Source organism: Aplidium turbinatum, chromosome 12 (genome assembly GCF_918807975.1).
Source record: "Aplidium turbinatum chromosome 12, kaAplTurb1.1, whole genome shotgun sequence".
Lineage (NCBI taxonomy): Eukaryota > Metazoa > Chordata > Ascidiacea > Aplousobranchia > Polyclinidae > Aplidium > Aplidium turbinatum.
This window is the reverse complement of record NC_137483.1, coordinates 13,763,577-13,776,372: the sequence shown is the minus strand read 5'-3', so window position 1 is coordinate 13,776,372 and position 12,796 is coordinate 13,763,577. Positions and strand designations below refer to the sequence as shown.

Below are 12,796 nucleotides of genomic sequence, written 5' to 3'. Positions count from 1 at the left end.
GCCCCTTTCCCAGCCTGCAAATCAGGACTTTTTTTACATGGATTCAACGTCTGTAGAATCAATCTAGAAAAGGCCTGATTTGCTACCTGGGTTGATTGCTGCTGTGTCATTGTGTTTATGATTCAATGAATTGAACTTTACTCCAAAACAATGAGTTTAACCAGTTAGTCTTCGCAAAAGTGGCTTTTCATCTTTTCACGTACCGTTAAGGCATTGTGGCAATCAAAAAGTGTTTACAAGTCATTAAGCGAGTTACATGCAACGATTCGGGAGTTAAACCGAAGTGAAGTGTCAATATCTCATCATTAATCATGACCGTGAGCCGAGAGAAGTAACACTGAGCTGTTTAAATAGACGTAATCCGTTGTTGGCATAGCAAAACAAGGTGTTTACCATCACATTATAAACGTGTCATTTTACACGCAAGTAGAGAGGAAAATAAACGCGATTCGCCTGTTAAAACTGAAATCTGTCTCCAAATGTTGGTTTGTGATTATGGTTCGCAATAAAATGAGCTATGGGCCGCAAACCTAGTCAACCCGAATGTCTAGTTCCTGGCTCATTACCGTGACTAAGAAAATCGCGCCTGAAACATCCATTTTCAGTCCTTATATGTCTTCAAATGCAGCCTCGCGCATTCTTCAGCAATGACTTAAAGTTTGCCTAAACTTGAGAGTTAACTAAGAGGCCAGTATTGTTATATTTGGAGATTGATTTTAGCAACAACAATAAGTCATCGATTTCATTCGTTTGCGCAAGATGCGGTCGAAAAGCGTGTGAGAGGATGACGTAGTACTTAAGAAAAAAACTCTCCTACATTGACAATCTAGTAATATACTACTTTGAAAATATACTTGCTGTTTTGGAAAAGGTGTTTTTTATTCAGCTTTGCGTACTCTTGAAATGGAGTTTCTCTTTTTGATGGAACTTGAAAACCGGTGGTTTGAAAAGTCATTTCAATTAAGCTTTGTTTTATTGCTGCGAAATTTGTTGTTTTAAAACAGTGGTTCTTAACCTATGGGTAATTACCCACATGTGGGTAATTTCAGGATAGCAGGTGGGTAATCAGCTGAACCAGAATATTTAGAATTATAGATGTAACAAACAAATCACAACTCATCACAAATATCAAAGCTTCTCCTGTGTTTGGAATACAGCTTGATGAGTCTGTTGATGTTGCAAATCTTTCTCAACTGATGGTGTTTGTTCGGTATCTTCGCAACAACACTATTGATTGATTGAATCTTTATCCTCTGACTGGGAAAGCTTCTTGCAGAGCTCCTTGCAGTTTCGCATACTAGTCGAGGCTTTGAACCACTGACGCAGGCTCGGTCACCGAGATTGACAGAGTGAAGTTTCCGATTGTTCAAGAACTATGTCACAGCCACGCAAGCACTTGATTGTGTTATTAAAGTTATGAACTATATAAAAGCGAGTGGCCTTAATACACGACTCTTGTGAAAATTATGTCAAGATAAGCAAGTGGAGTATGATTTTCTGTTGTTTCATACTTCTGCACGCTGGCTCTCAAATAGAAACATGTTGATTCGGCTTGTGTGTTTCTTACCAGAGGTTACTGAATTTCTTGAGATGCAACATAAACAAGGATTGAAGACGGATATTTCAAATACAATGTTTCAGAACAGGGTGGCATGTCTAGCAGACAAGCTGTTAGATCTGGAGTCAGATTTGCGTTGTGCAATAATTATTCAAAATCGCACCAAATATTGCACCGATTGTAGGCTACACATAAAACAAGAGCAAATGTCTCACTGACACTATTGATGTCCTTGTTTGCATTAAACGTTGTTTTTGTTGAATAACGCTGTTTTATATTTTTAATATGTCAAAATAGATAAAATTAAATTTTGGGTAATGGGACTTTGATCTGGACAGAAATGGGTAATAAGGGAAAAAAGGTTAAGAACCCCTGTTTTAAAATCTAGACACAAACTTCTGAATCACTTTCAATCTATTTCCTGTGAATGGCAAAAGTTTTTTTTTCCACAGGTGGCCAGGTGGTTCCACTCAACTCATTCCCTAGCAATACCAGCCCGTCTCCTTCCCCGCCGTAAGTAGTTGCCCAATTACGAAATTAAATTTTTGGTTTGTATAACGTCGGAAAACGGTCGATCGACGTCTAACTTAGGACGTGAGAGCGCCTGTCAATTTTCAACTTTTCCCCAAACCTGAACCAGACGAGTGTTACTTCGATATTTTCTCATTTCATAAACTTTTGTCTGTTTCGCTTTATGTCGTCTTCTTTTCCCGTTAATTTGGCGCACATTAGGCCACATGTTTGTTTAGATGACTTGGAATATTGAAACAACATGTAAAACTCAGATTGTACATTGATTAACCTAGTTATCAAATCTCGTCCTTTTTACATTGATGTAACGTCTGCAAACGTTAAATCAATGTAAAAAAGACAAGTTTTGTTTGCTGGTTACAACTAACAACCAACCGTCATCGACTTTCTTGTAATGTAAATTCCTTTGTTTCAGCGTCATAAGTTACAAGGATCCCGTACCTTCGGTCTCGGCTCCCCGTGTTCCCCAGCCCCCGATAGGAACCGGAAAACAGGGTGGATCTGCTAATAAAGCGACTTTTGGTCTTGCCGCAGTGGTAAAAATAACGTTGTCAATCGTGGTAAAGCGTTTCTTTATTTTTAAGGGTGTTTTGATACGTCTAAAAGCTACTCTTTCGACTTTGCTACTAAAGCTACTCTTGGTCTTTCTGCAGTGGTAAAAAATATCTATTTTAGGCCTGGTAGAGCATTTGTTTATTATTGAGGGGTTTTTGAAGCGTTTTGTTCTTCTTTTAGACTCCCTCAATTGAGACACCTTCCTCTCAACCGAAAGGAAGTTTCGAAAAGATCATGGTGCAGATGCGTGCTTTGTTTCCAACCTTGTCTAGGTTTGTTCACCTGGAAGTTTTCTATTCAACAGCTGTTTGTCCAATGTCCATTGTCCAACCTGTCTTGGATTTCACTAGATATAACGCAACAGTGGAATATGGTGTTTACAAAAATATTCTAGATTTGCTATTATTTTTTTCAGCTGTTGATTCTTAACGCATCAACAGATTCATGCTGCAAAATTAAAAACGCGATTTTTTTATGTTTGCTTAACTTGGCTGTCTACTGTTCAGGGTAGTGCCCTCTTTGAAGATCTGTTCTTTTAAACATTTAAATCACAATTCACTTTTCATGAGCTGGCATTAAAAGTTTATCGTTTGTTTACTACAACATGAATCGATTCATTTTGTGAATGGCGTGACGTATCAATTGTGGGAACATTGTGATGACATCATTATCCTGGCAACACAATCCTCAGACTTTGTGATCTCGTTCAATGTTTACATGTCTATCCTTGTATGAAATCGATAATCAATGTAAAAGGGGATAAATTTTTGCTAGTTTAGTGTCATCTTTTTTTGTTCAGACCTGACCTGGCCTTGTGTATTCGAGAGGTGAGGGAGAATAACAACAACTCGCTGACTGGCTTATCGTTTGACGACATTGTCAAGCAAGCTTCTGCTGTGGTAAAGAATAAAAATGGTGGACGTTTATCGGTGAGTGTTGGTGTGGAAATAAGTAGAATGTGATTCTGTTGCCTTTTTCCAGTCAAGTGCGTTTTACTTCACGACAAAAACACAATTTCTTGAATATTTTATAAATTTAAAAATTAAATGAAGCTGTTGATGCTGAAATGGCTTGCTCTAAAATTATCCAAAATGAGTCTTCTGAGATGCGGCCTTTTGTAAAATACCGACTCCAGCTTGAATGTCTCTCGTAGAATAATCTCCCAGAAGGACCTTCTGCCTATGCCACTGCATCCACCATGAACTCCACTGCTTCGTTATGGTCGATAAATAGAAATGGCCAAGCAAAAGCTGCGGTGGGTTGGGGTCTTGCACTTTTCAATGCTCTCTGTTGAAAATTGTGTGGAGCGAGGGCGTTCAGCAGTAAGCAATAGCTGCTACGTTAGAAATTGTAATATCTTTTTGTTGAGTTCACACCAGAGGTGTCGTGATATTCGTCTCACCATCGAGCGTGTGTACATTTTTAGACTAAAAGAAAGATAACTAGTTTTCTACATTAACCTTCTTTTACTTCTGACTGATTTTCTAATCTTCAAGAGTTGTCGTGCCTTTTTTAACTAGTGTTTATTTTAAATTTATATTTCGTCGTAATGCATTGTTATTGAGGTACCTGCGTCTTTTTATCTCTTTCATTCCCCCCAACAGAACCCCGTACAAGCTGGCGACGGGGAGCCGTGTGTCATCTGCCACGATCCGCTCAACTCAATGGCAGTTCAAAGGTTGCAATGTGGCCACGTGTAAGTTTGCATGTTTTGGCCTTTCTTAGCCCTACACTCAGCACTGGAAGCTCAGATGCACAAGTCACTGGTACTTAATAGAAGTATACGTCCAGTACTAGTTATTCATACCCAAATAGTAAACCATTTCTTTTTCATTGGTTCAACGACTGTAGGTGTAAACGTTGCATCAGTGTAAAAAGGCTGATTCAGTTACTGGGTAACTTTATAAAGAGAATTGAAAATTCTTTTGAAAAATGTCGACTGTTTCTGGCGCTGTTTTTATCTTCTAAATTTTGTTGATGCGAAAATTGCGACCTTTTTCTATTCATGAACGTCGGATTATGTCAGATTCCTGGCTCGGGCTTTCAGATTACTACAATATTTGATACGATAACAATCGGAAATAAATTTTATAAAACGTGATTATAGAATACAGATAACTTATACTGAAAGTCTTTCGAAAAATTGATTACAAGGAATGTGTTTTGGGGTAAACTTTGATCTAACGTGCGGATTAAAACGAAAAAATGAAGAGCCCTGGTGGCAAAATAATCGTAATAAAAATATGTTTTATATTGGTGCAGTATGCATCGTAGGTATTTTTTGCTTTGTGTCCTTCACAAACCCGACAATGTCTGCAGGTGTTAAATCAAGGATTTTTCTAGTTGGGACGGTTGAAGTTGATTTGGTTGGTTCGACTTGAAGTTTTTATCGATTAAACTAATTTTTTTCCAGGTTTCATGGCGAGTGCTTGACGAAATGGCTAGAGCGAAATCGGACGTGTCCCAATTGCCGAGATTACGCAATCGACACGTCAGAATTCCCTGCGTTGTCATCAAGACGATGAAACATCTCTTCGTTATCGAAGCAATCTTGTAGAAGAAGCAAAACCGGGCCTTGAAGTGAAATAACCATCGATTAATAGAAAATTCGTTTTACATTTTATCACTTTCACCACCAATACGGTGCTGAAAATTTTGGTTCACATTACACTAGTGTTTTATGTCACAAAATTGTCATTTTTGAGTAATTTTTACACCATTGCACTGGTGTGTCATCGATGTGAATCTATTGTGTCTGTCACGAGTGTAACTAACAATGGCCAGCTAGATGTATAAACTGGGCTTTATCTTTTCTTCCACAATATTTCCAGGCAAAACTTTCTTGGCACAAAACCCCACGTCACACCTCTGGTGCCTGTGTGTATTCCAAACATTGTAGCAGAATTTCGCTGTGTAATCCTAATGTGAAAGCCCACCCTACTTGTGGTTATTTTGTAGAAAAAGTATTGGTGTTTATGAAGTGAAGCATCATTGGCACTTCCAGCACGAAAAGCGTATTGTCTCATTTTGATTGTAGTCTGAAGAAACGCGGCATGAAGCTGAAGATTCTTTCTTCGTATAAAAGTGAATCTGTTGCTTATTCTACTGCTTCCTGGTTTAGCCGTAATAAAATTTTAGAAAAGGACTGGACGAGTTTGTTTTCACTTAGGCTGTTTCATTTGGGCTCGGGTTCTTTACAGCTTGATATTAGATATTTGCTTTTTCTTGCAACTTCTATCATCATTGTAGTGAGATTTTTCGTTTGTAGCCTATGCTTTGTGAAATTTTGAACACATAGAAGGCCACACCGAGCACAGTAAATACCAACCTTGACGCACAAAGTCAAGCTGCCAACTTGTACGCGAACTAACAGCAAGGTAGTGCTTCTTGCGTTTGAGGCTACCGCGGGTCACGTTAAGGCACAGCAGCCAATGGATTGTGTGTTCATCGAGCGTTGTTAGGTCCAGTGGTCCACGTATCTATCCTGAAGTCGATATACAGAACATTGGTAGATTATGTGGTACGCAGTCTGAGCTACATGCACAAGATAGTTAAGTCGGCGAAGCCCTATTGAAATAACCCACCCAAGAAAGTGCTTATGATGATGCAACATCACATTGTTGATGTTAGATCATTCGTAGCTCATGCAGACATCTGTACACTTCCGAGTTCGAGTGTTTGCCTCTACCATGTGTAAACGTAACAAAACGTTACTGGATGCCAGCAAAAACGTGATTATTGCGCAGAGCCGTCGAGAGGATAATTTGGGCCGAGTACCAATGAAATCTTCGGCCTCTAAATTGTGTCACTTTCCAGAAGAAAAAAAACGTACTTTACCCAAAGAATACGCAGGGGTTTTTCAATTTACCTACCAAGCCCTTTGAAAAGGTTGCGGGTCTAACCACCCCAGGTCCAAAACTACCTCCGTGTCAACACTAATGCCTTTGTGTTTTGAACATTGCTACTTTCCTAACATGATGGAAAAGGTCAGTTTCCCACCCAAGCATTGTTTTGTCTTCGGAATGGAAAAAGATGATGATTGGCTGACAGAGAACGCGCAGGAGGCCTAGATCAACATTTGAGGCTGCGTCGTTACGACGTATTGAAGCATCAAAATTAGTCCCAAAATGAAAAGGTTTTTCAAGCTCGGACATAATCAGAACATGGTATGCTCGTTTGTTTACTTGTAATAATGGGTGGGGCCTTTGCTAAAAGGGCTTACCACAATCCTATTACATTTTTGTCAGTATTTCAGAGGTGGTGAGGCATGCTTAATTGCTTAACCATGTCATCACATTGGGGAACACTAAATTAACGCCCATACGTCAAAAAATACGTCATTTGTAGAAACTCCCCATTGTTTTCTTTTGTGTTAGCAAACAATTAGATATTCAACGCCAGCCCAACGATGAAGTTGCACAACCGTTTACTTAGTAACGTAGTCAACAAAAATACCGTTTGTTTCTATTAGGCTATTGAGTTACGTAAAATAGCCGAAAAGGTATTGCGTCCCTTGTAGGACCTACCTGTAAATCATTCTACGTTTTGGGTTGATTTTCTCACTGTTGGTGTTGCACTCCACCTATAAATAACAACTTTATGTTCGCATGATAATGAAGCTGTCAGTGCGGCGTGTGTTTCATCAAAATGACAAAAGTACAACTGTGGTTTTTGACTCAAAGTCGTGTGGTATTTGTTTATGATTCCTCTTATGTAACAGCAGCCCACACATTGGATATTATTTTAAATGATACTGCGGCGACTTGTTACGAAACACTTCTGTCCGCTGTGAGTCGCTACTCTTGAGCCAAGTGGAAGACACAAAATTTCGTTACTTTTTTCGTCTTCTGTGAAGCTACGTTGCTCGTGCCTGTGAAAGGAATGTGGTGTTATAAACAAACTACAAATTCGCGAAGAATGCTTTTTTTAGTTTGTTGTAGGCCCAGGCTTGCTAAGAGGATAATTTGGGCCCAGTAGCCTGCCAATGGGAACTTCGGGCCACAAATAAAGACACTTAAGTAATACGCACTATTTTTAACAAATTAATACGAGTTAGTTTCTTCAAGCTCTCGGCCTTCTTCTAAAGATTAACGGCCCCTGAAATCGTTCCAGGTCCAAACGTAACCAATGTCAACCCTGCTGTGTAGGCCTAGTGACCTATTAGGCCTAACAGATATAACTGAGCATCCAAGTTGTTAATGTGCAGAGATGAAAATTCAGATATTCTGTTAAAGAATTCTTAACTAGACGACAACACACGAATGGTTTTTCGGTTTCCTTTTCTAAAAATTATATCTAAAATTAGCAAGACATTTTTGACAACTACAGTATCGATTGCAGCATGCTTCGAAGGAATTTTTACAAACATTAGATTTGTACATTTTTCACACCTCGCAAGTTTCTCCTGCAGACCACTTGTAAGAATGTGTTGACAGCAAACACTGTCCATATGTGACTCAAAGGCCATCACACAGATTGAAGCTGTCAGATTCAAAAATAGCAATTAGACTACAACATTGTTACCGCTTGGAATGTTATTGCATGTAACAGTTTGTTTTGAGTGTAACATGATATGTACCCGCAAGAATATTATCTTTCGAGGAATGCAGCGATAACACTTTTTAGTTATTTTGCAAAATTGTTTTCCCCCTTATGCACAAACACAAAATAAAGGGGAAGCACATTTTAAAACAGCGTTGCGTGACCGGGCTACTAAAAAAAAAGCACAGCAAACTTAGCCTCCCATTCGAAACAACATCTTTATTTGCAATTGATAACAATCAACAACTATACCCTAAGACTTTTTGCATAATTGGATTTTTTTGCATATCTGCTTTGAACCACAACAAAAAACCGAAATCCAGATGTCAAAAAGTAGCAAGCGGTTGTAAACGTGACAATAACCTTGTAGTTTTACGTTCAAACATTCGGTCAAGCTGGTATTACAAGTGGCCAACCCACATCGGTAACGTGTTTTAAAATTGGTTGGTTGACGCATTTTAAAAAGAGTGTTTGCATTATTATCAAAACAATATACCGTGTAGGCTGAAATGACAAAAAGGCAAAGATTACTTCAGCTGCCAGTTGCACTGTCGTGATGTGCACACGTGAAGATTAACGCATACCTTGGTTTGTGGCTTTGTCAAGTTGTTACTGTATAGCAGCAAGCAAATCAACATCAGGGCCGAGGAGCAGAAGTGTACGGGGTCAGGTTTTCTGAAGTCCAACAGGAATCGGAAGTCTGTAATTCCACTAAACTTTTGCTTTAAATATTTTGGGGATATTAGCTCCAAACGCAAACCACAATCCAGGTGTTTTATATGATACTATAACCATTATATGTTCTCTGTCATGAAAAAAAAACATATTTTAAATGAAAAAATTACTGCTTCGAAAAGAAAACCATACAAGTACACAAAAACAGCAACTGGGCCAAGTACAGCGTAAATATTAGTATCCTAAATTAGCAAAAAAATCAATCTTCGGCTCTTGTTTTTGCTAAGAATTTCTGACTCCCGCTCAAGTCCTACTCCAGATCATACTCCAACTTCTGTATACCTCTGCAGAGGAGTCGAATCTTTTTTTTACCAGATTTTTTTTTATTTACCAAAAAAAGTTCAGTTTATGCTGAAAATTACACAAATAAGCTTGTTTATTGTTTCAAGCTTGAAATGTCTTTCGAAGGTGAAATGTGTTAGAAACAGACTCTGGCTACAAACATCACCATCACTATTCAACACCTCCATGCACATCATTATGTCAATAGTAGCAAGTACTGTAATTAATTTACTTTGAACATCTAGCAAAATCAGTTTGCATTACAAGACATGTAACCGAGTCGTTTATGGTCGTACAAGCATTGTTGTTGGTTTGACGACATCTGTCAAAAGATTTTCATTTTTTTGATCGAAAAAATCAATAGTCATTTTATTTTGTTTATATTCGCGTAACAACACACAATAGCCCACAATCTCATAAACAACAGGCTTACTAAAATAATGAAGTTTGATGCATGTTTAGTTTGGTTGTAGGCCTATTTTTGTTTGTTTATAATTTGAGCGAGATCAAAAATACAAAAACGTACCGCGGCCGGACTTTGGACACCCCTGATGTAATGCAAACGTGTTATTGTTCGACAGTGGTCTTGGGTAGCAGGGCCGTATTAAAAGCCCCTCGCACCCAGAAGATACACGACTGTTTAAGTACTCAATCGTTGCAATTTGTTTAACGTTCTTTTTGGCTTGTGAAGAGAGGGGCGTTCTTCCCGGCTATCAGCACAAGGCTGAGCACTCGCTAGTACAGCGAGCAGCTGCGATTCGCTAACCATAACGGTGTAGCTTCCACGCAAGCCATTCAGACTTTCCAATCAACGATATGTTTCTCGGCAGCCGATTTGTAGCAAGAATTGACAGCGATAGACACGGAAGAACGCCCCTCTCTTCACATGTCCTCTGCCCTGGCGCCTGCTGGTTTTGTTGGCTCTTTCTTTGTTTCCACAAAGATAAGAGTTAAACTGACTGGTAAAGCGGTGGTCGAATATCATTGTGGCAGTTCTGGGCAATGCAGAAAGAGCCTGTCTCCCTGGCCCGCTCCGCCATTCTAAATTTGCGGACGGGTCATGTAACGTTTTCGATCCACACTCTCCCTCCACAGGTACCTCGACTCCCCAGCCTGGCCCCCGCGACCTAAGCTGGTGGACTTATCCTTCCGGGTGCATCGTCACCCCTAAATCACGCCGCTCCCCGCCGCCGCGGGGTGTGGCAGGCCGGTTTTCTAAAGTCTTCGACCTGGCTATGTTTGTTTGTGCTCTCTCGCCGTGTCAATTATTTGTACCCGTGCGCTGTTGATGCAAATAAAACAGTTTAACACTAGTGGTGCGATACTGACGAGCCCAGCCTCATGGGCGAAACACGGTGTCTATCGCTGTCAATTCTTGCTACAAATCGGCTGCCGAGAAACATATCGTTCTTTTTGGCTATTTGAATTGAAAAAATGTTGTAAACATTAGTACAGTAGCTTAAACCAAGCAAGGTCCTATTTACCGTTTCCAAAACCCCTGTTAGTGAACCCACATATCTGTTTAGGGCCCCGCCCATATTCATATTTAATTGTGCTGCGTTTTTCGACAGTTTTTTATAAACAATGTGACAATAGCCTACCGCTACAAAAACTCGACATTCTATAGCTTAGGCTGCATCCATCGGCTTTGTATTGTTGATCATCATTTGAAATGACCCATTTACATCAGCAAAACTAGTAAATCTATGCTATTTTCTTGGCGTTTATCGAAGAAATAATACTACGCTCTCGATTTCTTGGAAAATGTCTTTCAACGGTTGATAGCATGAGACTTATCCAAAATTAAATGCTCGTGAAATGACAAAGATGTTCAATAAAATAGCACCCAGAAGCGTTGACAGGAATTATCCGGCGTATACTTTTGCATTAGAGATGATTTTTTTTACTGTAATTCAAAAACTTTTTAGGAGGGGGTGGGCTTGCATACAGAAAGACACTCCACGTCGCCAAAACACGGTTTTATAAAATCTTTAAGTTATTTTAGTTAAACTTAATAGCACTTTGCATTGTTATGTAGTCAAAAATGAACTCCCATCAGATTGTGGAGTCAGTCTGATGTTTTTGATGCAAATTCACAATCTATGGTTTGAAAAACATTTTAGATACCGTACTAAAAAGTAGAGGCAAATTTGTAAAGTTGGTATAAGTAAATTTCTGATGGAGGAGTGGGTGGATTGTGCTCACACGGTCCTGTAGGGTAGGCCTTCTTTTTCGTTGTATATGTTTAGAGTGCGATAGTTTTTGTTTAAAGTACAGTAATAAATTGCATTCGATATTTAAACTTTCACAGAGAGGTTCGATTTATGCTTTAATCTAGGGATATTGCCTGTTAATCAAACTATTACAATTTTTACTTATCACAAAAGTTTTTAAAACGTTTATCCAAACGAGTAAACTAGCTGCTGCAAACTAAAAAAATTATCGTCAATGCAAGCTGAGTATGGTAGGCTATAATCTCACACAAAATGACTTATTGGTTAAATTGGCAAATGGGCGTTTTTTTCAATTCGTTTTTGCTTCGATTAAAAAAAAATTGAATGCTCCTCCCCCCCCTTTCTTAAAAAAATCCTGCGTACGCCACTGCATGAAACAATAGGCTAACACGTTTAATTACAATTTTATTCACTTTTTGCAATGCAATTTTCTGGAGATTGCTGAAGTAAAATTGAATTGCAAAGTGCAAAATATTTTGCAAAATATTTTTGTTTTTTTTGTTTGGATTTTATATTGTTTTATTTCAATCAAAAAAAATTTCTGATTATATATAGTCACGTGACTCGAAAAGATCGAGAAAGAATGAAGTTTTCGAAACAGAGAAAAAACTTTTTGAGAAAAAACAAAATACAATTTATGAAAATTTTCTGAGAGGCATTTCAGGTCAAAAGCGAGATTCTACCCCAGACAACAAAATATAGAGACACCACGAAAAATTTACTTCAGGAAATTGGTAATGTAGCCTAAGAAATAAATCTAACAGCATCACTGAAGAAACTGATGGTCTGTCGGCACCAGCTAAAAGCGTAGTCAGTGGGGGATCAAAAGAGGCAATTTGACAGCGTTTTAGTTCGATTAATTATTCTGAAAGTGCTCTCAGAATGCGCAATTTTACTTTTCAGATATTTTTTTCTTGGGAAGGCCCCCCATACCTCCTCTGGCTGCTGCGCCAACTTGTTGCCTGGTGCACTGACATGTGCATTAGTGTTTATTTTCCCCCTTCCAAAATTTTGTGCAGGCTACGCCCCTGTCACTACCACATACATACACTAACAATATATTTCATGGGACTGCACGTAAAACGCAATAATTATGTTCATGGCGGGTTTCAAATGAACGTTAACGGTATCATAGAAAAAAATTGGAAACAATGAAATAACACAGCTTATCATGTGAATTATACATCAGAGAATTCAGCACAGAGATGGGGAGTCTGAGGGGCGAAGCCCCCCTGCTATAACAATTACAGATAACTATGCCCTACCAGTGGAAATCTGTTAAATGAGGCCTTGCCTCCGTGACTATGTCTGTGATAAACATTACACAAAAGGCTAAACTATTTAAGGTTTTCACGATATG

The 12,796-nt window shown here is 38.8% G+C and overlaps 1 protein-coding gene across 2 annotated transcripts in view; it reads left to right on the top strand.

Moving 5' to 3' along the window:
• Nucleotides 1–5,789, top strand: part of LOC145781130 (uncharacterized) — a 66,192-nt gene extending 60,403 nt beyond the window's left edge. For both annotated transcript variants that reach the window (XM_082592892.1, XM_082592893.1), the window contains 6 exons: nt 2,011–2,071; nt 2,505–2,625; nt 2,825–2,916; nt 3,444–3,573; nt 4,249–4,340; nt 5,058–5,789. In XM_082592892.1, coding sequence (XP_082449018.1) covers nt 2,011–2,071; nt 2,505–2,625; nt 2,825–2,916; nt 3,444–3,573; nt 4,249–4,340; nt 5,058–5,169 — 608 coding nt within the window. In that variant the 3' untranslated portion in view covers nt 5,170–5,789. The remainder of the gene's footprint in view (nt 1–2,010; nt 2,072–2,504; nt 2,626–2,824; nt 2,917–3,443; nt 3,574–4,248; nt 4,341–5,057) is intronic.
• The last annotated feature ends 7,007 nt before the right edge of the window (nt 5,790–12,796 follow it).